Source organism: Myotis myotis, unplaced genomic scaffold (genome assembly GCF_014108235.1).
Source record: "Myotis myotis isolate mMyoMyo1 unplaced genomic scaffold, mMyoMyo1.p scaffold_m19_p_1, whole genome shotgun sequence".
In the NCBI taxonomy this organism is placed as follows: Eukaryota; Metazoa; Chordata; class Mammalia; order Chiroptera; family Vespertilionidae; genus Myotis; species Myotis myotis.
The window spans coordinates 34,601,956-34,628,276 of NW_023416313.1; the positions used below are offsets into that span (position 1 = coordinate 34,601,956).

At 43.2% G+C, this 26,321-nt stretch overlaps 1 protein-coding gene across 1 annotated transcript in view; it reads left to right on the forward strand.

Annotated features, from left to right (window-relative positions):
• THEGL (theg spermatid protein like) overlaps positions 1-26,103 on the forward strand; it is a 48,786-nt gene extending 22,683 nt beyond the window's left edge. The window contains exons 3-9 of the mRNA XM_036301972.1: positions 3,548-3,613; positions 8,841-8,969; positions 10,341-10,478; positions 13,085-13,199; positions 21,532-21,663; positions 24,182-24,357; positions 25,989-26,103. Of these exons, the coding sequence (XP_036157865.1) occupies positions 3,548-3,613; positions 8,841-8,969; positions 10,341-10,478; positions 13,085-13,199; positions 21,532-21,663; positions 24,182-24,357; positions 25,989-26,103 (871 nt within the window). The remainder of the gene's footprint in view (positions 1-3,547; positions 3,614-8,840; positions 8,970-10,340; positions 10,479-13,084; positions 13,200-21,531; positions 21,664-24,181; positions 24,358-25,988) is intronic.
• The last annotated feature ends 218 nt before the right edge of the window (positions 26,104-26,321 follow it).

Here is a 26,321-nt window from a genome sequence, read left to right on the forward strand (position 1 = left end):
TAAATATCTCTCTATATAAAAGCCTATGTGACCATCCGACCATTCGACCATCAGACTGGTAGCTATGATGTGCACTGACCACCAGAGGTCAGACATTCAACACAGGAGCTGCCAAGCTGTGGTGACTTGCCAGCTGCGGTTCTCAGGTGACGCATCCAGAACCCAGAGAGGAGGGAGCCTGATTCCAAGGTGCATCACCCAAGAACTGCCCTCTTGCACTCCAAAACCCCTCGGGGGATGTTGGAGAGCTGGTTTCGGCCTGATCCCTGCAGGCCAGGCCAAGGGACCCCGCTGGTGCACAAATCCGTGCACTGGGCCTTTAGTTTATTGAATGAATGAACTAAAGCTCAGAGGATTTAGTAACTTTCTCAGGGATAAGGAAGTTAGCACTTTATTTTTATTTATTTATTTTAAAAATATATTTTATTGACTTTTTACAGAGAGGAAGGGAGAGGGACAGAGTGTCAGAAACATCTATGAGAGAGAAACATCGATCAGCTGCCTCCTGCACACCTACTACAGGGGATGTGCCTGCAACCAAGGTACATGCCCTTGACTGGAATCGAACCTGGGACCTTTCAGTCTTCAGGCTGACGTTCTATCCACTGAGCCAAACCGGTCAGGGCTTGGTACTTTATTTTAAGACAAGTGGCCTGGTGCACGAAATTTGTGCACAGAGGGGGAGGGTTCCTTCAGCCCAGCCTGCACCTTCTCCAATCAGGGATCCCTTGGGGGATGTCTGTCTGCAGGTTTAGTCCCGATCCCTAAACCGGCAGTGGGACATCCCTCTCGCAATCTGGGACCGCTGGCTCCTAACTGCTCACCTGTCTGCCTGCCTGATTACCCCTAACTGCCTCTGCCTGCCTGCCTGATTGCCCCTAACCCCTCTGCCCGCCTGCCAGATCACCACTAACCTCTCTGCCTGCCTGCCTGATTGCCCCTAACTGCCCTCCCCTGCAAGCCTGATATCGCCTCCAACTGCCCTCCCCTGCCAGCCAATTTAGTTCTGATTGGTCGGTTTCTATGCCAGTCAGCATCAAAAGCCCCGCCTCCTAGACAGCCATTGGCTCCTCACAGTCCATCCAGATTTGGTTCTGATTGGTCGGTTTCTATGCCAGTCAGCATCTCTGGGCATATCTCCAGGCCTGATCAGAGAGGTGGGGCTGATCAGCAACCCCCAAGGAAGCCCAGAGAGAAACAGAGGCACAGCTGCTGGCAAAGCCTGGAGAGAAAGAGAGAGGCAACGGCTGATCAACACCTGCCATGGATGCTGCGGATCCGACCCTGCCTCTCTCTCCGGGCCTGATCCATAGCCTCCACGGCGACCCAGCACTGACTGCAAGACTGACTTCTGGTGTTCCGTTGAGCCTTCGAGCCTTTGGTTGGTTGTTATGGACCCTGGGTTTTTATATATTAGGATAATAAACCCTAGAATCCCAGTGTTGGTACTGGAATAATAACGTCTTAGATGAAAATAATTGTTGGACCAAGTTTTCCTTGTCCCCAAGATTGACTCTTGCTATCACCACCACACTGGCCTCAGGGAAAATGTTCCTTTGTTAATACTGTGGCCTGGCTGTGTGCATGGAATCCTTACTTACAGTATGCTCCTAGTACTGCTAAGGCAAGGTGTTCAGGGGCCAATAAGTCATTAATAAAGGCTGAGGGACAATGCAAGTGAAATAAACAGAGTAACATGGAGATAGGTAATTTGATTGAAGAATTTTAGCTTGATCTTCAGGGTGGATGGTCCAGTTTTGTGAATGTGCAATCATGAGGGTTCCTATTAATCCCTCTTTGCCTCCTCCCACTTTCTGAAAGGTACTCCTTGATGCATCAATAACCATTTAATTAAGAAGGCCATATTCTGCCTGCCCAGTGTGGTTCAGTTGGTTGAATGTTGTTCCATGCACCAAGACGTCACCAGTTCAATTCCTGGTCAGGGCACATGCCCTGGTTGTAGGCTTGATCTCCAGTAGGGTGTGTGCAGGAGGCAGTTGATGGATGTTTCTCTCTTCTCCTCTCCCTTCTTCTCTCTCTAAAGTCAAACCAAAACATATTTAAAAAATAAAAATAAAATAGAGGGCCTGCTTTTTAGTTAGTTCCTAATTGTGGACGGCAATAAAGTATTGTTATATATTGGGCCCTTTAAACCACAAGCAAGTACATAAATAATTATAATATGAACTATAGTAACATAGATGATGTATTAGTCTGTATAGTATATAGGCAATGCTTCAGTAACAAACAAGCCACAAAACTCTCAATGACAATGCAATAAGAGTTTATTTCTCCCTCAAGTCACACAGTCCACTGTGAGCTGGTTGACCCTCCTCTGACTTGTAGATATGCCATCTAGAATATGTGGCTTCCAGGGTCATTGCAACAGGGAAAGAGAGAAATGGAGGAGGCATTCTACTTCTTAAATACATTGCTCTGGAAGTGATATGAACACTTGTGCTGAAGTAAGACATAACTAGGCACATGGCTCTAAGCTGCAAGGGAGGCTGGGAAATGTACAGGAACACATGGATGTTTGGGGAATATAAACTATCTCTTCTATAGGTAAGTTCAGAACAATCAGGAAGGTCCAAGGCAGCTGCATAGGGAAGAAAGGGAGGGGGAGAAGTGGTACCAAAAGTATATTTTGCCTATTTCATAGTTTCCCCAAAGTCAGACAATCAATCTGAAATTTATCTGCACAATCTCTTCAGAGTCCAATGCCGTAAAGCCATTTACAAATTACTTTAATATGTGAATTGAAGCTTTTCCCCGTTAACAAGTGTGCAATTATTTTACCTGGGGCCCTTTGGAGACAGTATACTCTTGTTTTGTACATATTTATTATCTTTGTCTCATTATGTACTATATTATTAATAATTCTATAAGTGAGAAATTTGGGTCCACAATATTTTTAAATACTTTGAGCTCTTTAGCATTCTTCAAGTTACATTAAATAGGCCTGGCCAGTGTGGCTCAGTGGTTGAACATCAGCCCATGAACCAAGAAGTCATGGTTTGATTCCCGGTTGGAGCACATGCCTGGGTTTGGGGCTCAATCCCCAGTAGGAGGCATGCAGGAGGCAGCTGATTGATGTTGATGTTTTTCTCTTTTTTTTTTTTTAAAATATATTTTATTGATTTTTTTACAGAGAGAAAGGGAGAGAGATAGAGAGTTAGAAACATCGATGAGAGAGAAACATCGATCAGCTGCCTCCTGCACATCTCCTACTGGGGATATGCCCGCAACCCAGGTACATGCCCTTGACCGGAATCGAACCTGGGACCTCTCAGTCCGCAGGCCGACGCTCTATCCACTGAGCCAAACCGGTTTCGGCTTGATGTTTTTCTCTTATCAATGTTTCTATCTCTCTATCCCTCTCCCTTCCTCTCTCTAAAATCAATAAAAATATATTTTTAAAAATTGCAACAAATAGGATATTGTTTTGTTCTCTCCCTCCTCAGATGGGGTTTGAGTAGAAGTCATCTAATGTAACCATATTTATTAATTTGAATTCTCTTTGAATTAATCAGCTGGTATTTGTTAGTTCTTTTTCTAGGAAGAGACTCCAAGAACTTTCTAAGCCTAAAAAACAGTGGGGAGCCCCAGATAGGTAAGGAAATATTATATAATTTTGCTTCTGATGATGTATTCCTTACATTAAAGAGTAAGTATTCTTACCTGCCCAAGAACCCACATCCTAGGTGTATCCACCTCTCTTTTCGATTGGATCCATTGGACCCATACTATCATCTCAATTGAGTCAACATATGGAAGGCAAACTCCCTAAATCAGTGGTTTTCAGACTTGTCTGCACATTATAATCACCTGTAGACAAAAGACTTAGACAAAAGGATATAGGCCAATAGCCAACAAGCACATGAAAAGATGGTCAATATTATTAGTTACCCAGGAAATGCAAATCAGCACAATCATAACATTTCACATGAACTGCAATGGCTAAAATAAAAAAGACTGAAAATAAAAAGTTTTGAAGAGATGTGATTACTAGAGGGATGAATATCCTATCTAATAAAAGAGAAACATGGTAATTAGCCATACATCCGCTACCCTTCCCATTGGCTAATCAGGGCAATATGCAAATTAACTGCCAGCCAAGATGGCGGCTGGCAGCCAGGCATCTTGAAGCTAACATGAGGCTTGCTTGCTTCAGTGATGGAGGACTCCAACGTTCCCCGCCTGCTGCTGCCGGCCTCTGAGCTTGCAGTTTGAAACATTGTTACAAATATAGAAGCTAAACAAAACCCCAGAAACCTGCTTTCAGCCAGCCAGGATCTCAGAGCTGGAGTTGAAACAGTGTTTTGATTATAGAACCCAAACAAACCAGATACCTGCTTTCAGCAGCGAGGCCTCAGAGCTGGAGCCAAGTCTCAGAGCTACAGGGGCCCAGAATAAAAAAAGAAAAAAAGGAGCGGTTGGGAGCTTCAGTCACCCACCAGCCTGAAAACAGCCCTCAGCCCCTCACCCAGACTGGCCAGGCACCCCAGTGGGGACCCCCACCCTGAAGGGTGTGTGACCAGCTGCAAACAGCCATCATCCCCTCATCCAGGCTGGCCAGGCACCCAAACGGGACCCCCACCCTGATCCAGGACACCCTTCAGGGCAAACCAGCCGGCCCCCACCTGTGCACCAGGACTCTATCCTATATAGTAAAAGGGTAATATGCCTCCCAGCACCAGGATCAGCGGAGCTGCGAGGCCTCCCGGCACCGGGTTCAGCATGACAGGGGGCAGCGCCCAAACCCCCTGATCGCCCTGCGGCTCTGTGTGTGACAAGGGGAGGGGCCACAACCTCCCTATCGGCCCTGCTCTGTTCGTGACAGGGGAAGGCTCCCCAACCCCCTGATCAACCCTGCTCTGTGCCTGATAGGGGGGAGCTCCCCAACCCCCTGGTTGCCCTGAGGCTCTGTGTGTGACAGGGTGTGGCGCCCCAACCCCCCCTTTCCCCCCTACGGGCTCTGCTCTGTGTGTGACGGGGTAGAGCCATACCTCCCCATCAGCCCTACCCTGAGTGTGACAGGGTGCGACGGCTCAAACCCCTGATCTGCCCTGCTCTGTGTGTGACAGGGGGCGGTGCCCCAACTCCCCTATCGGCCCTACTCTGTGAGTGACGTGGGGGGGGGGGAGCTCCTCAACCCCCTGATGGGCCCTGCTCTGTGTGTGACAGGGCGTGGCGCCACAACCTCCCCATCGACCCTGCCTTGAGTGTGACAGGGGGCGGTGCCCCAACCCCCCAATCGGCCCTACCCTGAGGGTGACTGAGGGTGGCATCGCAACCTCCCGATCCGCCCTGCTTTGTGCATGACAGGGGGCGGTGCCCCAACTCCCCAATCAGCCCTGCTCTGAGCCCGACCAGAGGCTGCACCTAGGGATTGGGCCTGCCCTCTGCCACCTGGGAGCAGGCCTAAGCCAGCAGGTCATTATCTTCCGAGGGGTCCCAGACTGCGCGAGGGCACAGGCCGGCCTGAGGGACCCCCCCTCCCCTCCGAGTGCACAAATTTTCGTGCACTGGGCCTCTAGTGTGTATATATATACACATATATATATCTGCACAAAGACTTCTACCTGAATGGTCACAGCCGCTTCACAATAGCATCAATCTCAAAACAACTCAAATGTCCTTCAATAAGTGAGAAGACAAAGAATTTGTGGCATATTCTTACAATAGAAAAGTAATGATAAAAATAACCTCACAACACATACAACATTGTGGGTGGTGGTGATATTAACCAATGTGATTGTTTGATATTGTATAATGAAATGTGTAAATATTTGGAATATCTGCATAACTTGGTGAAATGATACTTTTCAAATGACCAAGGAATGATATTTCAATATCTTGAGTTGCTATCATTATTGTTATTTTTGCTATTTCCTAGAGAAATAAAGCAAAACAAAACTTAAAAAAAAATTTAAAAAGTGAATTGATGTTTGGGCCCCAGACTTGCTTGGACTGGGGTGCAGCGTAGGTGTCGGGACTGTCAAGAGCTCCCAGGTAATTCTCGTAGGCAAACAGGCTTGAGAACCACCATCCCTGGGTGCTACTCCATTCGCCTTTGAAACTCTTGTGCCCATCCTCCAGGTTGCTGCTCTAACAGCTGGTCCTGCTGTCTCTATGCCTTTGTCCAGAGCACACCTGTTCTCTGGGTCCCCAACAGGCTGAACCCACTGTCTTTCCATCCTTGGCTACATGACTCCCCTTTTCCTTCGTTGACTCTGAAGAAAGCCTGACTTCTACCACCCCCCCCTTTTTTTTGAGCTCCTATTGCTTTTGACAAAATTAATAGACTTTATTTTAAAATTAGTTTTAGGTTTTCAGGAAAATTGAGCAAAAGTACAGGGAGAGTTTCTATATTACCACCCACTCCTCTAGTTTCCACTATTAATAACATCTTGCATTCGTGTGGTACATTTGTTACAACTGATAAACAAATGCTGACATTATTATTAACTAATAATGTTAGGGTTCACTTTTAAGTTGTACAGTTCTATGGGTTTTGACAAGTGCATATTGTCATGTACCCACCATTGCAGTATTATACAGAATAGTTTCACTGCTCTAAGAATTACCATCTATTCATTTCTTTCATTCTCTCTCCCCTCTCCAAACCCCTGGCAAACACTGCTCTTGTTTCCTGTATGTATAGTTTTGCCTTTTCCAGAATGTTATAATTATAACCACAGAGTGTGTAACCTTTTCTGACTGGCTTCTTTCACTTAGCAATAGGCATTTAAAGTTCCTCCATGTCTTTTTATGCCTTGATATTTATTTTTAGTGCTAATATTCTATTGGTTTGATGTACCAAAACATATCCATTCATCTATTGAAGGACATACTGGTTGCTTCCAATTTTTGGCAATTATGAATGAAGCTGCTATAAACATTTGTGTGCAGGTTTTTGTGTATAAATACGTTTTCAACTCATTTAGCTAAATACCTAGGAGTGCAACTGCTGGATCATATGGTAAGAATATCTTCAGCTTTGGCCGAAACCAGTCTGGCTCAGTGGATGGGGCGTCGGCCTGCGGACTGGAGGGTCCCGGGTTCGATTCCGGTCAAGGGCATGTGCCTGGGTTGCAGGCACATCCCCAGTAGGAGATGTGCAGGAGGCAGCTGATCGATGTTTCTCTCTCATTGATGTTTCTAGCTCTCTGTCTCTCTCCCTTCCTCTCTGTAAAAAATCAATAAAATATATTTTTTTAGAAAAAGAATATCTTCAGCTTCGGAAGAAACTGCCAAACTTTCTTCCAATATGTCTGTGCCATGTCCTCCAGCAATTAATGAGAATTCCTGTCCCTCCATATCTTCACCAGTATTTGGTGTTGTTAGTCTCTTGTATTTTAGCCCTTCTAATAGGTGTGTAATAACATCTAACTGTTTTAATTGCAATTCATAATGAGATGTTAACATACTTCATATGTTTATTTGCCATCTTTATATCTTCTTTGGTAAAGTGTCTGTTCATATCTTTTGCCCGCTTTTTTAAAAATATGTTTTTTATTGATTCTTCTTTTATAGAGAGAGGAAGAGAGAGGGAGAGAGAGAGAAGCACTGATGTGAGAGAGAAATATCTACTGGCTGCCTCATGCACAATGCACACCTTCTACTGGGGATCCTGCAACCTGGGCATGTGCCCTGACTGGGAATAGAACCAGCACCTTCTGGGTGCATAGGATGACGCTCAACCAACTGAGCCACACTTTTTAATTGGGATGTTTGTTTTCTATTGCTTAATTTTAAGAGTTCTTTTGTATTTTTTGAATACGAGTTCTTTTATCAGAGCATTTAGCTATTGACTGAATATTTATGTCCTCTCAAAATTCATATTTTGAAATCTAATCCTCAATGTGATACTATTTGGAGGTGAGAGTCTTCGAGAGGTGATTAAGTCATGAGGGTGGAGTCCTCATGAATGGGATTAGTGCCCTTATAAAAGAGGGTCCAGAGAGGTCCCTCACCACTTCCACCAACCGAGAACACAAGCTTCTGCTTTAGCCTCTTATCTCCCCAATGTCATTCTCTCCTCTCTACTCTGCTTCACATCACCATTAGGTGAGTTTCCAGGTTTCACCATTTGTTCATTCATCAAACCAGGATTGAGCATCTATGGTGTGCAGCTGAACTATGCAAGGGGAAATCTCCAAAAGATTAAGACACGATCTCTCTGCTAGAAAAATATATAGGCTGGAGGAGAAGGTGCTCCTTGTCAAAATTGTGGAGGGCCATGTAAACCACTGTAAGGAGCTGGGGCTTTATTCTAAAGCAAATGGAAACCTTGGAGGTATCTCAAACAAGAGGATGACTGGTCAGATTGGAGTTGAGGAAGATCACTCTGGCAATGGTGTCTCCTGCACACCCCATACTGGGGATCGTGCAGGCAACCTGAGCATGTGCCCTGATCGGGAATTGAACCGTGACCTCCTGGTTCATAGGTCGATGATGTTCAATCACTGAGCCATGCCAGCCGGGCATTACTCTTATTATTTTTTACTACCTGGTACAGTTCATCACCCAAAGTGAGAGCACAGTGCGGAGAAGTGGCGTGACCATTTTACGTCAACCTGACTATAAATTGCAGTGTTAGTGACATTATGGCAGACACAGAACTGTCTACCTCTGATAGGTTCATTTTTGGTCACTACATTTTAAGACAGCAGATAAAACAGTCTGATTTTATTTTTATTTCAACTGACATGAGTAGTTTATCCATTTCTGATGCCTGGGGTAATTCTTAAACTGAAGTAACACCAATAGAGAGGCAGCCTAAGATGTCATTAACAGTGAATTTCTTTCCATTTTATTTTTCTGCTTTTTAACAGGAAGCTCTCTTGGGGAAATCAAGATCCTATTCGCCCTATTAGCCATGGTGCTTTGAAGAGTCAGCTGACCAAAAGACTCGAGAGCCTTGCCCAGCCCAAGGAGGTTTCCTTCAGATATGTACCTAACCGGTTAGTATTGCATGTTAGCAGGTTATTTTATCAGGAGTCTCTAGGAAAATGAACACTGAACCCAGCCCTTTTATCTAAAGCCATGAATAGTCTTGTAGTCAAAATTTATTGAGGATTAGGGATTTTATATGTTTCCAATCTGATGCTACAGTACAACTTTTCCAGAGCAGGATCTAATATTTAGCTATTGCAGACATGTATTCTATCTTACAGTGTTTTGACTTACCAGAATGTTGAATAATTGAGTTATGTCTCTGGTGTCCTCTCATCTTCCTTTTTGTATCCCTCATCCGCTGCCTGGGCCTCTGCCCTTTGCCCTCTTCTGCAAAACATCTTGCTTTTGTGCTGCTCACTGGCTGCCTAATAACTCCTTCCTCCCACTCCTTTTCTGACTCTGATCTCTCTGAAGTGCCCCATTGTTCAAAACCATCCCTTCCTTCTCTAGCTCCGATTGATTCCCAAACAGAACTGCCATTTCCTGCCAAAGGCTAGTCCCAGGTAAGTGCAGGAGGTTCCTCCTGTGTGAGTTTGGCTGTGCATGTGGTGAGGGTGGCTGAGTCAGTGCAGCCAGGCAGTGGACCGTGGGCAGGACAGCCAGAAGCCCTCTGAAAGCAGAAGTGTGTATGGACAGGTCTCAAGGCTGGATGGTCACAAGCAAAGGAGGGAGATACAGGCTTACACACATACCCAAGTCTACAGTAGCAACCAGCAGGCAGCCTGGGCAGATGGGGCAGACCCACACCATGAATATGTTAATGAAGCAGAGGCTTTTTGGAAAATAGCAGAAGCAGAAGTGGGACTGCAATCTGAGTTAACACCAGGGACAAAGTAGCCAATATCACTTCCTTTCCCACTGATGAAGAACAATATTACTATTTATCCCAAATAGTATTTAAACAATCTTAGTTTACAAAACCTAATAATGATGAAATAATCTACATACCATGATCAAGCAGAATTTATTCCTAAACTCAGAGTTCTTTTTTTCACAAAGAAAAACATCAATACAATTCATTCTACTAACCAAAGATATAGTGAAAATATTTAAATTATCTATGTAGATGTTAAATAAATTATTTTGTTTTAAAGCAGCAAATTTTCTCTTTTAATTAGTTTATATTCGGATCTATTTAAAAGGTGCAATTTATTTATTGTGGTACATTTTCTGCTAGGAATAGGGTATTAGAAGGCGGCTGAAAACTCGATGGCTGTAACCATTTCTAATTTCTTCCCATGTCGATAATAGCTCAGCAGTAAAGAAATAAACCGTCATACCCACTCCCCTAGACCAGGGGTATCAATGTTTGAATTTAAGCGATAATTTGAACTCATGCTTATTTCACTCACTTCTTTTCTCTCCACAACGTGCAGGGCTCAGTATCACTACAACTGTGGCAGAGGGTCTGCAATCTGGGATATCCCTTTTCCTGTACTAATGAGACGACCTTCCAGAAGGATCCAGAGGCTGTCACAGCCCAACAGATTCAGGACAATACAGCTAATAAACAGGTAGAGTACCTGAGACCCTCTGTATATTCTAATCTAACTTGGTTAAACGTTGTTCTTATTGTAGTGGATGCAGGTCCTTGGTATTTCAAAGGATCAGGATACAAAATCAAATATTTTCAGCAACTGTGGGTCATCAGAAGATCTTCATCAATAATTACATCTGACTCATATGGTAAAGTTAAAATTCACACTAAACTTAACCATTGTCTGCCAATTAAAAGGAAATGTACAAGTGAAGCATTATAGGTTTTTGCAATTTTTAAAACTTTGGGATTCTCTTATGCCCCCTGTGACTTGGCACATGATCCCCCTTTTGCTTTGAATGCTGACTCTCTCCTGTCTTTAGAAGATAGCTTCGTGATATTTTCCACAAGGGAGCTAAGATTGTGACGTGGTTGTTGGAAAATTTTAGGTTACATTAGTGCGATATTGCAGTGTATAATTACAGGAAGGTGATAGAACTAATGTGCACTACGGTAGTCAGAACACATTAGGTATATGTGTCCAATTATGGATGCTATACCTTAGGGTTGGGGGGCTGGGTGAAAAAGATGAACAAGTACTAATTGGTAGTCACAAAATAGTACTGGGAATGTAAAATACAGCATAGAGAGATAGTCAATAACATTGCAATAATTGTGCATGGTGCCAGGTGGGTACTTGAAGTATCAGAGGGACCACCTTGCAAAAGATATGATTGTCTAACCACTATGCTGTACACCTGAAACTAATATTGAATGTAAAACTGTAATTGAAAAATAAAAAAGAAACATAATAAATTTGAGACTGTCCAGAAGAAGATAAATGAGGCGTTGAGCTTCTGAAAACTATGTTATATGAAAAATAGTTCAGAGAAATGACGTTTAGCTTAGAGAAGAGACCACGGAAGCAGTGATGGTTCTGTGTGAAAGGTCAGCACCTGAAAGAGGCAGAGGAGGTGGAAGTAACATTACTTTCTGTTGATCCTAGAACTAGAAATTGAACTAGGTATTTACAGAGTAGCGGACATCAGCTAAGTGTAGGAAAACCTTCCTGAGGAGCTATCCAGTAGTGGAAAGTTTTACCTGGAGAACTCAACTGTCATCTCCACTCCAATTCCTGAACCTGTTCAAGCGTAGGCTGCAACGATCGATCACTCTTTGTTGGTTTTAGTAAAGATTCCTGCAGTTAGAGAGGTTGAAATGGACAACTTGTCTTTTTCCTTCATAGAATACAGCAAAAGAGGCTCAAGTCCTCCCACAAAATTTCTTCGTTTGCTTATTTATCAGTTCATTTGACAAAATCTGCTAATTTAGTTAAAATATATATGTAATTTGTAGTTATATATCTACATTTATAAACCAGAGGAATACTTTCTTTATCTGTCACCACTCTAATATATATATATTTGATTTCAGGAAGCAAGGGAATTGAACCAGGACCTCCTTGGTTCATAGGTCGATGCTCAACCACTGAACACATCGGCTGGGCTGTCACTACTTTTTGAGACTCCTGAGTTTGATGTTTCATATAAGTAAAACCTCCTTGAGTGTTAAAATTTCCTGGATTTTAAAAAGTTTATGGCCCTCGCTGGTTTTGCTCAGTGGATAGAGCGTAGGCCTACAGACTGTAGGGTCCCAGGTTCGATTCCAGTCAAGGGCACATGCCAGGGTTGCGGGCTTGATCCCCAAGAGGGGGCGTGCAGGAGGCAGCCGATCAATGATTCATATTCTCTCTCTCTCTCTCTCTCTCTCTCTCTCTCTCTCTCTCTCTCTCTCATCATTGACATTTCTATCTCTCTCTCCCTTTCCCTTCCACTCTGAAATCAATAAAAAATAGATTAAAAAAAGTTTATGCCTCCCCACTCTCCTAAGCAAATTCTTCTGCTACTGAACAATATGTAAGCATTGTTCACTGGCACTGGCTTGAGATCTTTATTATGAACATCAACTACAACATAATACTTTAATACAGAAAGCTTCTTAGGAATTGTCTGAGTATGAAGCACAGTTTTTCTTTAAGTGAAGTAGTCTGACCTCAGTGCTTTTAGTTTAGGAGATATTTGCCTCTCAGAGTTTTCCCGTCATTTCTCTTTTTACTGGGGGAATAGTCTTTAACCAGGCTCTTTTCTGATTTTCTGTGCACTGCAAACAGATAAGCAAGCTTGTCAGAATTGTGTGAGGGAAGGAAAGCAAATGCTTAGTGAAAACACAGAGGAAATCTTAAGGAATCCACATAATACTATTACAATGAATAATAATGTTAAAACTGCAAGTCTTAAGCAACCAGTGGATCATGAAATTAGTTCCATCTTTTCTTTTAATGAAATCAAATGAAATTTAAAAATCAAAATACATTGCCTAGGACAAGCATTGTTTCATGATAATTTTGTTCCAGATATGGAGATTTACATATACTGTATCACAATATAAAATGTACTTCTTACTGTAGATCAAAGTAAAAAAAATTCTAGAAACACCAGTCTGGTAGAAAGAGCACTAATGATTATGGGAAAAGATGTTCAAAGTTAGAAACAATATATATGACTGTGGGAGGCTGATTATAGCCATCAAAAATGCAGTTATTGTTCCTCTAATGATAATACTTTACATTCCATTTGCGTATAGGTCCCTCAGTGATTACTTAACAAGAGGTTCTCTTCCAGTCTGTGCTCCTTCTCCCCGGATATTACGACTCTCAATAGCCAAAGGCCTCAGTCCAGACTATATTCCTCCAAAAGATGTAAGTGGATCCATGGGAAAGAACCATTTCCTGATTGACTTTGTAACATGAAACACGTTTGTAACTGTAACATGCTCCCCTTTTATTTCTAGGTGTGTGTTTTCATATTCTTCTCTCATCAAATGAACTTTTCTGGCTGCCTCCCTGTGCCTTATGCATCAGTCGGATTTGATCAGAAAAGCAGAACCACTATGAGTAATACAGAATTAGACCTTAAGCAGTAAGGATAGAGAAGCAGATAGAGAAATCTATGAAAGGCTATTATGCCACCTGGAACTTGGGTCTGGTTATAGATCTGGAAGCAATGAGAGACAGAGGTAGGTCAGCAGTTCCCTGAAAGGTTTTTACTTCAGGGGACACCATTACAGGTTCTACAAGCAAGGGGGAGTCTAACCTTCCCAGGCAGGGGAAGAAGGTGGATTCTATTGGTAAGGAAGGCTCAGTGGTATTTAGGGGTTTAAAACTCCCAGCCTCATTGGACTCTGCACATATGTCCCTATTCCAATGTTTAAGGTTCCATTTCTTCCTGATCATTACCCTAACTTTAATATAGGAGACCATACAAGTTTGGGATTCAATTTGCACTGTAATTCACCCATGTGTAGAAGTAGACTTTGAGTTTGATTTTCAGCCATGTAACCAGAGAAGATAGGGTTTTTATTAAGGAAGCCATAGAAACGTTCTGGTCACTTACCCACACCTTCAGGTGGGAATTTAAAGGCTTCAGCTGATCATCTCTTTCCTCAAGTGCACTTAGAAGCAACCAACTGACCCCACTATACTTTTTTATTTTACTAAAATGGTCTCTGCTGCGTGGTCACTCAAAGTCTTGCTTTCTGTTTTGCCACCACATGCTATGGACTACTAGTGTCTTTTTTTTTCTTAATCACTGGCAAGAGGTTTTACTACCTTTCAATCTAATCAGCTCAGAAAACAAATGACAGATTATCTAAAACCGATGCAGAGAACCCATCTTTAAAGTTCTGACCTGGTTACCTGTTGCTTCGTGACATAAGACCACCACCATTTCATTGCGCTCAAGGATTTGATGGGTCAGAAGTTCTGACAGGGCAAGCAGGCTTGTCTCTGCTTCGTGATGCCTGGGGTCTCAGCTGGGATATTTCTAATGGCTCAAGTGCCTGAAGTGGTCGGGGCTGGAATCATCTGAAGACTCCTTCACACCTGTCTTAGTCATCTCAAGCTGCTATGACAAAATGCCCGAGGCTGGGTGGCTTAAACAACAGTTCTGGAGGCTGAGAAATCCAAGATCAAGGTGCCAGTGGATTCTCTTCTTGACGAGGGCCCTTCCTTAGGGGTAGCAGCCACCTTGTGAGCACGAGGAGAGTTCTGATCTCTCTTCTTCCTCTTAGAAGGACCCTAAACCCATTAGGAGGGCTCCACCTTCAAGACCTTATCTAAACCTAATTATCTTCTAAAGACCCCACTCCTAGTAGCATCACAGTTGAGGGTAAGGTTTCAGTTGAATTCAGGGTAGTGGGGAGGACGTAAACATTTAGTCAGTAAGAATACATATTCGGCCCAGCCTGTGTGGCTCAGTTGGTCGAGCATCATCCCATGAACCAGGGGGTCACAGTTCAATTCCCAGTCAGGGAACATGCTTGGGATGTGGGCTTGATCCCCAGTAGGGGGCATGCAGGAGGCAGCTGATCAGTGATTCTCTCTTGCTGATGTTTCTCTACCTCTCCCTTCCTCTGTGAAATCAATTTTAAAAAAAATTAAAAAAGAATACCTATTTGTGGTACCTAGGCTGGGATGACTTGAAGGCTAGACTCAGCTGGCAATCCCATATAATAAAAGCCTAGGTGGCGTGATGCCCTCACGCCATGTCATCACAAGATGGCCGCCCTCATGTTGTCACAGATGACCGCCATAAGATGGCTACCACAAGATGGCCGGCAGGGGAGGGCAGTTGTGGGCGATCAGGCTGGCAGGTGGAAGTGGTTAGGGGCAATCAGGCAGGCAGGCAAGCGAGCTGTTAGGAGCCAGCAGTCCTGGATTATGAAAGGGATCCCAGATTGGGGAGGGTGCAGGCAGGGCTGAGGGACACCCCCCGCCTCCCCTCCCTGCCCTGTGCCTGAATTTCATGCCCCAGTCCTCTAGTATATACAGAAGCACCTTCATATGGTCTCTCCATGTGGCTCAGACCTCTCAGCATAGCAGCTATATTCTGAGAAGGAATAGCCTAACTTGGAATTCCCAAGGGTGAGCATTCCAAAAGAACCAGGTGGGAGCTGCATGGTTTCTTTATGATTTGGCCTTGCAAGTCACATGATGTTACTGCAGGCATACTCTGTTGATTGATGCAGTTACAAGTCTGGCCAGATTCAAGGGGGCAGGGACACAAACCCCACCTTTCCATGAGAGAGGTGGCAAGGAATTTACAGCTTTGTAGGGAAAAAACCCTGCCACACCCAATGATGTGAGTCTTTTGGTATCCTCCAGCATGGTTTGTGTATGCAGAAAAGAATGTTCAGAGGTATGCTCTTGACTTAAATAATTAATAGTTAATTTTTAAAATTCCATATTTAAAAAAATCTATTTCTTTCTTAGGCTATACATTTAAGTTTAGCTGGGAAGTTTTATTATTCTGCTTATAATTCTAGCAGTTTTTAACAATTATTTAAGAGTCCTGAGTGTTTGATTTGGTTTCAAACTGAATTAAATACCCTCAAATACTTTATAAGTACATTAAATTTGATTTCTTTTTTTAAATATTTTATTTCAATCATCTGCATTAGCAAACAAAACCTTCTCAAGAATCAAATGATTATTTAAAAATCTAACACATTAAACTTATAATTTTGGTGAACCTGAAGTTTTTTGGTTGTTTTGTTTTGTTAATCCTCACCCGAGGATTTTTTTTCCATTGATTTTTAAAGAGAGTGGGAGGGAGGGCAGGGATATATATATTTAATAATAATTTCAATTATTTAATAATAATTTAATAATAATTTCAATTTTACTGAAAAGTTGGAAAAACTCATAATTAGCTCCATTGGCTTTATCATTTTTTCTCCTTCATGGTGTTTGTGTGTGTGTGTTTGGTTTTTTTTTTTTTTTTTTTAAATATATTTTATTAATTTTTTACAGAGAGGAAGGGAGAGAGAGAGAGTCAGAAACATCAATGGGAGAGAAACATCGATCAGCTGCCTCCTGCACATCTCCTACTGGGGATGTGCCTGCAACCCAGGTGCATGCCCTTGACCGGAATCGAACCTGGGACCTTTCAGTCCGCAGGCCGACGCTCTATCCACTGAGCCAAACCGGTTTCGGCTGTGTTTGGTTTTTTATCTGAATACTTTTTTTTAAATTATTTTTTTCTTTATTGATTAAGGTATTACATATGTGTCGTTACCCCCCCCATTGCCCCCCCCACTCATTTTTTAAGAGTGAGTTACAGACATTATATACCCTTTTCCCTAAATACTTCTGTGTATATTTCCTAAGAGCAAGGACATTACCTTATCCTATCTAATAAAAGGCTAATATGCAAATAGACCAAATGGCAGAACAACTGAACAACCTGTCGCTGTGATGTACACTGACCACCAGGGGGCATGCACGAAACATGGTGGGCGTTGACTGTGGAGGGATGGTGGAGCAGGTGAGCAGGGGCGCCAGACCAAGGCGGGTGCCAGTTGCTGTCTTTGGGGCAAGCCTTTGGTGGTTACTGAAAATTCTCTGCTCCTGCACGCCATGGTCCCACGGGGTGCTCGCACCCACTGCTGGCACCAGAGCTGCTGCTTACACCCACTGCTGGTGCCTGGCGCTGGCCCCAATCGCTCGGCATCGTCAGTGGGTGTGAGTGGCGGCTGCTGGCCCTAGTCGCCCCTCAGGGTTTCTCCACCTCCCCCTGCTCCTGAGGGGTGATTGGGGCAGCAGCTGCCTCTCGCACCACTGCTGGTGACAGCCCCACTTGCACCTGCTGCCTGCACTGGCACCGCCACTCGCACCCGCTGCCGGCACTGGAGCCGCTGCCCACACCCACTGCCAGTGCTAGCCCTGCTTGCACCCGCAGCTGGCACCAGAGCTGCTGCTTGCACCCACTGCCAGCGCCCAGCGCCTGTCCTAATCGCTTGGTGCTGTCAGCAGGTGCGAGTGGCTGCTGCCAGCCCCGATTGCCCCTGAGGGCTTCTCCACCTCCCCCTGCTCCTGAGGGGTGATTGGGGCAGCAACCGCTGCTCACGCCCACTAATGGCGCTGGTCCTACTTGCACCTGCTGCTGGCACCAGCCCCAATTGCTCTGCGCCATCAGCGGGTGCAAGCAGGGATGGCACAGTCAGCATGAGGGAGCGGTGGTGGCGGGAGCAGGGCTGTTGGCAGATAGGGGACTGGGGACTGTGGTGGGAAGGGCCAGGTGGGGGTGTGGAGATGGGCCGAGACCTGCCCCTGTGCCCACCACAGCCTCGTGGCCCACAGTTCCTTTCAAGGTGCACGAATTTGTGCACTGGGCCCCTAGTATAACTATAATGCTAATATCAAGATCAGGAAATTTAACATCGATATAATACTATACTCACTCCGTGGTCCATGTTCAAATTTCATCAATTTTTATACATACTTATTCTTAACACAAGCATTAATCTTAATCATTTTGATTCTCTTAGGATTTTTACAGTTAATTCTAAATCTTCCCAGAGTTTAAAAAGAATACATTCCTGCCCTAGCCAGTTTGGCTCAGTGGATAGAGCGTTAGCCTTCGAACTGAAGGGTCCCGTGTTGTGGGTTCAATCCCCAGTAGGAGGAATGCATCATTGATACTTATATCTCTCTCTGAAATCAATAAAATAATATAAAAAATTAATAAAAATAATACATGCCCACAAAGGAAGCCAAGTTACTATCACAGGCACCTGGGGTTATTTGCCACCAGACTTTGGATGGATGAACTGTAGGAAGTCCTGTCACCTCTGTCAATGTCACCCCAAATCTCTTTCTATAGTAATGTTGTCAGGACTATACAGCTTAGAAAAGGGGTTGATTTCCTAGCTCACTTATTCTCTATTTACGGATGTCAGAAGCTCCTGCTCAGACTAATCAATCTGTTTGAATTTTTAAAATCGTTGACTTTGGTAGATTTTGACTTTTAAAACTCTTATTTTTGTATTTGGCAGTTACCTTCTCACACATGCCTAATAGATTCATCTCCAGCTCTGATCATGCTTACTTTCTAATATAAATATTTGATGGCCCTGGCCAGATAGCTTAGTTGGTTAGAGCATCGTCTCAATATGCCAAAGTTGTGGGTTTGATACACAGTCAGGGCACACACAAGAATCAGCCAATGAATGCATAAATAAGTGGGACAACAAATTGAGATTTCTCTCTCCCTTCCCTCCTCTCTAAAACCAACAATAATACTACTAATAATACTAATAATAATCCTATATAATAAAAGGCCAATATGTACATTGTTCCCTCAATTGGGAGTTCAACCATGAGGCAGGGCCGTCTGGCCAACCTCCCTGGGCCCCTCCCCCCATGGGCCCTGATGGGGGCGGGCTGGCCAGACTGGACCCATGTAGGAATTCGTGCACCAGGCCTCTAGTAATAATAATACTAGACTTGATGGTTCTCTTCTGGCTATGAAGAATGCTCCCTCCCCTACATCTAATCTAGTTACAAATGCATTCACAAGCCTGGTCTCCCTGCATAACCAGAGACCATCAGCTCTATGCTTCCTTGCCTCTATGCTGAGATTTTCCTTCCCATTATCCTTTCTTTATCTCCCTATCTTTCCTCCTCCTCTACTTCCTTCAAGGTCCAATCTAATGTTTCTTTATCTTTTTTTAAAAAATATATTTTTATTGATTTTTTTACAGAGAGGAAGGGAGAGGGATAGAGAATTAGAAACATCGATGAGAGAGAAACATCGATCAGCTGCCTCCTGCACACCTCCTACTGGGGATGTGCCCGCAACCAAGGTATATGCCCCTGACGGGAATCGAACCTGGGACCTTTTAGTCCGCAGGCCGACACTCTATCCACCGAGCCAAACCAGTTTTGGCTGTTTCTTTATCTTAACAAGGGAATCCTTCTTGGCTTTTCCCACTCTTCCTTGGATATCTCTCAAAGTTTTATTTATTCTCTTTTACTGGTATCAAATGATTTGCCTGTAGGACATGGTTTCTTCTAAGTTGAAAATTACTTTAAGATGCCCTAGCCAGTTTGGCTCAATGGATAGAGCATCCGCCTGTGGACTGAAGGGTCCCGGGTTCGATTCTGGTCAAGGGCACATACTTCGGTTGCAGGCTCCTTGCCCTGGTTGAGGGTGTTCGGGAGGCAACCAATTGATGTGTCTCTCTCATATGGATGTTTCTCTCTGTCTCTCCCTCTCCCTTCCACTCTCTCTGGAAAAAAAAAAATCAATGGAAAATTACTTAAGAAAGGGATTGTTTCTAATGGGGGAAAAAGGAAGACCTATGTAATACTTTCAACAATAAAGATAAGAAAAAAGAGAAAGGGATTGTTTCATTATTCCTTGCTGTATCTTACATAATATAATTGATTAAGAAATATTTGTCTAATGAATTAAATTAATAAATGATTGTTTTATTTTTTTCCCAACTGTAGGCCTTAACTGAAAGCAGTGGTTATCATGTATCTCTCTGATTTTCCCAGAGCCTGATAGGAGACAAAGTTTAATTCATAGGAAATATTTACAATGCTTAATGAGAATTTTCATGGTGTTGTAATGACAGATAGGACTTTCAGTTTGATTCCCAGCTCTGCCACTTACTAATTATATAAACTTAAATAAACTGCTGAACTTCAAAGTACTTTGGTTTCTCCAAGTATTTCAATGAAATGAAATAAAAATGATACCCCAGGTGAAGAATAAATTAATTAATACATGGCGAGAACTGTCAGTGTTAGTATCATCATCATTTTAAACAACACAAGAAGGGATTAGAGCATACCTTTGTATTATTTTTCCACCCACAGTGAAAAGATAAAACTGTATTTTATTTCCAGTTAATGATTATATTCCACCTCAAAGTCTTATGGTAAATTTTGAGTTCGAGTACAACTAATTTAAATAGAAAACCATGAGTTCGAACATATTTCCACAATTAAGACCAGAACAACATTCTCCATGGAGATAGGCGGTTCTGCCTCCTTCCTCCTGGCTTTGGTTTTTCTTTCGTCTCTGTTTGACTTAGAAGAGAGCCACTAACATGTATTTGAAACATGGGGATCTGTGATAGTGCGAGTCCCAATTTCCAAAGGGCAAAAGTAGTTAAGAACAAACGTATGGCCCTGACTGGTTTGGCTCAGTGGATAGAGCGTTGGCCTGAGGACTGAAGGGTCCCAGGTTCGATTCCGGTCAGGGGCATGTACCTTGATTGTGGGCACATCCCCACTAGGGGGTGTGCAGGAGGCAGCTGATTGATATTTCTCTCTCATTGATGTTTCTGACTCTCTGTCCCTCTCCCTTCTTCTCTGTAAAAAATCAGTAAAATATATTAAAAAAAAAAAAAGAACAAACGTACAGTGCCCCTTACAGCGCCTCATGTGTGTGGTGGGGCTGGGCCTCCCCTCTTGGCTGAGTTTACCACTCCATCATCAGCATTACCATGTATTTCTTTTTTTTTAACATTAAAAAAAATATTTTATTGATTTTTTTACAGAGAGGAAGTGAGAGGAATAGAGAGTTAGAAACATCTAAGAGAGAAACATCGATCAGCTGCCTCCTGCACACTCCCTACTGGGGATGTACTCGCAACCAAGGTACATGCCCTTGACTGGAATCGAACCTGGGACCCTTACAGTCCGCAGGCCGACGCTCTATCCACTGAGCCAAACCGGTTAGGGCTACTATGTATTTCTTAGACAACATGCACCACAGCCATTTCCTCCACATCTTTATGTTCCTGAAAATTTGAGTTGGAATCCGTACAACTAGTTTGAGAAAGATGGGCATTGATCCTTCAGCTATGATTGTGGTTATTCTTTCTGCTGAATTTGCCGGGAAGTCTGGTCCAGAGGTCAGACCTACTCTGTCATCTTTTTTTTTTTTTTTTAAATATATTTTATTGGTTTTTTACAGAGAGGAAGGGAGAGGGATAGAGTTAGAAACATCGATGAGTTAGAAACTCATCGATCAGCTGCCTCCTGCCTGTCCCCAACTGGGGATGTGCCTGCAACCAAGGTACATGCCCTTGACCGGAATCGAACCTGGGACCCTTCGGTCTACAGGCCAGTGCTCTATCCCCTGAGCCAAACCGGTCAGGGCGCTACTTTGTCATCTTGATCGAGATGGTGTTTATTATTTTATGCTTACAGGTACTGTTTTATTTTTCTCCTCTAGATTGAAACCAAGATTTTAGCTCCTGCCCTGCATGCTATTGCAACTCCAAGAATTATAGACCTTGCCTGTCCAAAGATCAAGATAGAGGGTCTGTGCTATCCAAGAGAAAAAACTGGTGTGCCCATCCGTCCCGTAAGCCATCACTGCCTTGCCATCCCTCAGCTCACTTTCTGGTTGTTCCTATGGTGCTATTTTCCCCCTACAGGGCATTGGCCAAAGTCATTGCTAAAGGGAATCTTGAAAGAGAAGTCTGTGGCAGGAAGACCTACCTGCCAGATATGGAGAGGGCCTGGGGGGTAAAGGGTGAGGAGGGTAAACTTTGGAGCCAGTAAGAGAGCTGGGTTCAAATTACAGCCTTGCCACTCTAGCTCTATGATGCTGTGACAACCTCCCTGAGCCTTGTTCATTCAACAAGTATTTGAATGCCTACTGTGTGCCAGACACTGCTCCCAGTGAACAAGATGGAGAGAAACAAACACCAAAAAAAATAAAAATTAAAAAAAAATAGGTAAACAAGTAAGATAAGGTTGGGTAGTGAAACGTGCAATGAAAAAAATAAAGTAGGAAATGAGTGATTATAGGGACAAGCTACTTTGCAGATGGTAGTCAGAGAAAGCCTCTCTGAGGAAGGTATATTTGAGCTGAAACCTGAATGATGAGATGGAGTTATTCATCCGAAAAAAGAGTATTTTAGTAAAGGGAAGAGTACTAAAGCTGGGTCCCAAAGCTGGGATGACCTTGAAGTTGGGTGCAGCAAGGGGAACCAGGGGACTGTAAAGATAACAGTTCCCATTTGCAGGACTGTTAATTACTTGCAAAAGTAGAGAAGGCCCTCGCTCAGCTCAGAGCCCGCCCCGCACGTTCAGGAGCTTCCCTTGCTCTTCCTCCTGGACACCCTTCTCCATTCACTGCAGTGGCAACTTGGTGCCTAATCCCAGTCGAGTTTTCAATAAATATCTAATGATTATGCTATCCAAGGATGTGGGGCCAATTTCACCCTCTTCCTCAGAATCTGAGGATTTGATATGGAATTCTATTTGGGAAATAAAAACGAATCTGGGTATTAAAAACCCTTGGGAGAATGTCCTAAGTTTGCTAAAGTGACCTTCCGACCCTTGGGCAAATCACTTTATTCTCAGTTTTGGGGGGATGTAAAGTGAGACTTACAGGCATCTTTCTTTAATTGCTAGAACTGTTTGAAGGAGTGTTAAGAAAATCTTTTTAACAAGTGATACTACTGCAGACAATCATACATGGAGAACCCAAAACAAATCTGTCCCACTGCAACACAGATCACTTTCAGGGGTACTGCGTGGTGTTTGTTGTCCATCCTAATTCCTTTCAATGAGCACTTAAGAAAGAGATTATTGACATCCTTCCTATTTTACCAATAAAGCAACATAATAAAAAGGCAACCTGGCAAAGTAAGACCAGAGGGAATTGATTCAGCACCAATTAGGCACCAGAGCCTATTCCAGCTTTCGACAAACAAGTATAGTAAGTTCTCACTTACCATTTTGATAGTCTCTGTGACCTTAAGCAACATGGCATATAACCAAACCAATTTCACCATAGGCTAATTGGCATACACAAGAGTTAACTTCCTAGGCATGTCATCAGTGCTATAATGGAACACTATCTGAGGACCTGCTGTACTTCTCTCAAGCAGCTTATATTCTAAGGGGACGCAGCACACAATAAACATATCAACGAGATCAGTGAGCTAAGCCAGGTGTTGGTAAGTGCTATAGGAAAATGAGTACCGTGGAAGAGGGTAATTAGTAAGACTGATTTGTTTGTATGGCTAGGGAAGAAGTCCTAACCATACATGGTTGAGTCAGAGACTTGAATGATGAAGAGCAGCCATAACAAGATTGAGGAACGGGGAATTCAAGCAGAACTAGCAAGTGCAAAGGCCCTGAGGTGGAAAGGGCTAGGCCAGAGGGGAGTTGTGTGATCATGGGAGGGACCTCATAATAATCAAGGTAGGGAGTGGGGTTGAAGCCCATCTGGTAAGGCCTTCTGGGCCACAGGAAGGAGCCCAAGTATTATTTTTAGCAGAATGGGGATCCACTAGAGCAGTGGTTCTCAACCTGTGGGTCGCAACCTCTTGGGGGTCAAATGACCCTTTCACAGGGGTTGCCTAAGACCATCGGAAAACACATATATAATTACATATTGTTTTTGTGATTAATCACTATGCTTTAATTATGTTCAATTTGTAACAATGAAATTGGGGGTCACCACAACATGAGGAACTGTAGTAAAGGGTTGTGACATTAGGAAGATTGAGAGCCACTGCACTAGAGGTTTTAAACCCTGGGAGTGGCATGATCTGACTTGAGCTTCAGAAAGTACTTACCTCATGGAGTTGTTATGATGATTAAGTAGCAATGACATAGGTCAATGACTTAGAACACTGTCTGGCTCTTGGAATGCCCTCATTAAAGCGTTCATTCTTTCCTCAGTAACTGCTATGTGAATGCTGGATTGTCCAGGGGTAAGAATGAAAGCAGGGAAACTGGTTAGGAGTCTATTGTAGGAATTCAGGAAAGAGATGTTGGTGATTGAGTCAGGGATATAGTTGTAAAGAGAGGGATGTGTGGTAAATTTGGGGATATATTTTTGTGTCTTTTTGTTTCCACTGTAGATAACCCAAGCTGCCTTGCTAACTACACCTAGCCCTCGAACAGTATTTCTAGCTAAGGCCAAAAGTCTTCATCAAGATTATATACCTCACCGTGATCCCTACTGGCCAGTCTCTTATGCTGCTACACATTCCAAAATATCTCCCAGAATTGAAGAACTAGCTAATCCAAGTGCAAGGTATGTCAACTTAAAGAAAGAAAGAATGGCAGAAATGTGAGATTTTTTTTTTTTAATTTCAGAGAGGAAGAGGCTGGGAGAGAGATAGAAACACCAGTGATGAGAGAGAATCATTGATCGGCTGCCTCCTGCACACCCCATACTGAAGATTGAGCCTGCCACCCAGACATGTGTCCTGACTGGGAATCGAATTGTGGACTCCTGGTTCATAGGTTGACACTCAACCACTGAGCCACCCCAGCCAGGCTGAGAAATTTTTAAAAACATCTCACTTATTTGTTACATTTATCGTGGCAAACCTATGGTCTTCTTACCATAAATATAAGGCTATCATTAAAAGGTTAGTGGCTGGTATTGCAACATAGATCTAAGAATCAACTCTGTAACTATGGATATGGGGTTATTTAACACATGTTGTCTAAGTGAAACAAATTACAAAAACAGAGTACATAATATGTTACAGTTTTGTGCAAGGAAATATACATGTGTGCCATATTTTTGCTTGCATATTCCTACAATATCTCAGAAGGGTATATAAGAAGGTAGTAACAATGATAATATGGGGGGATCTGGAGACCTGGGATGGGAGGAAGAATTATTTTTCATTAAATAGACTTTTGTATTTTTCAATGCTTTTGTACCACGTACATATGACCTATTTCAAATAAATAAGAAAATACTTCAACAAAGAAGAAATCGTCTCTAATTCCAGTTTATTTATTTTTATTTTTAAATGTATTTTTATTGATTTCAGAGTGGAAGGGAGAGGGAGAGAGAGAGAAACATCAATGATGAAAGAGAATCATTGATCAGCTGCCTCCTGCACACCCCACATTGGGGATCGAGAACCCAACCCGGGCATGGGCCCTGACTGGGAATCAAACCATGATCTCCTGGTTCATAGGTCGACACTTAACCACTGAGCTATGCTGGCTGAGCTCTGTTTATTTTTTAGAAGACCTCTAACTCGCCTGATCCTCAATTCATTTTGCTGCATTCACATGATAATACTTGATCTCCTTTTTAAGCATCATCAGGAAAATCTGGAGGCACTGAAGAAAGTTGTAGAACTCCTGAGCCCAGGGAACAGGAAATATGTTAGTTCTTATATAACATAATATTTAAAAATTTTTATAAGGTGTTTTGCCTTAAAAAATAAAGTTCAGCACCAAATGAAATGAAGCTTATTCCCTGCCCCTTGACAAAGGGAAGGGAAGAGTTAGACCAAGTGCTCTAGGTCCCTTCTCTAAAGTTATTACTCGGTGGGAAGGTGAAAAGGGTGAAAAGTTCAAAAATTTTGATTTAAGTCCACCAGAGGACTGTCTGGCTTGTTTTCACATTGCCGAATTATTAAGAAATTTCCAGAATTTACTTTTTGTGGAAAGAGCAAAGGCTTTGGAATCTGACCGGTACACTAATCTGGATTTGACCACAGTTCATTCTCACAACTTTCCCAAGCCTTCATTTCCTTATCTGTGTAGTGGGGGTCATGATGCCTGTTTCATGGGAGGCTTATGAAAATTAAAACAGGATCGTATCACCGTGCCTAGCACAGAGGGGATGCTTGAGAAATGTTAGCTCCACTTTCCGTTCATCTTGCCTCAGGTTGGATTCTTTTCCCCCCATTCCAGGACTCCTATGCACATTGTGTACTACGATCCAGAGGTCTTCAAAGTCAAGCCAGCTGCTCTGAAAGCACAATGTTCTCCGAGGGTCCTGGAGTTGGCAGAACCTCATACACGTTAAACATGGAAACCTACATCTCTTACTCTCTAGTTGTGTATCTAGAAGACATTAGATGACTTAATTCCCTACTCTGGTGCTGTCCGTCTGTATTCACCCCACAACCTCAAAAACATGAGATCTCCAGGGAACACCGCATAGACCTTCAATAGCAATTGCTGCTGGGGGCTGGAATCATGTGTCACACAGGTTTGGGGACTCTAGCAATAAAAGAGATAGCC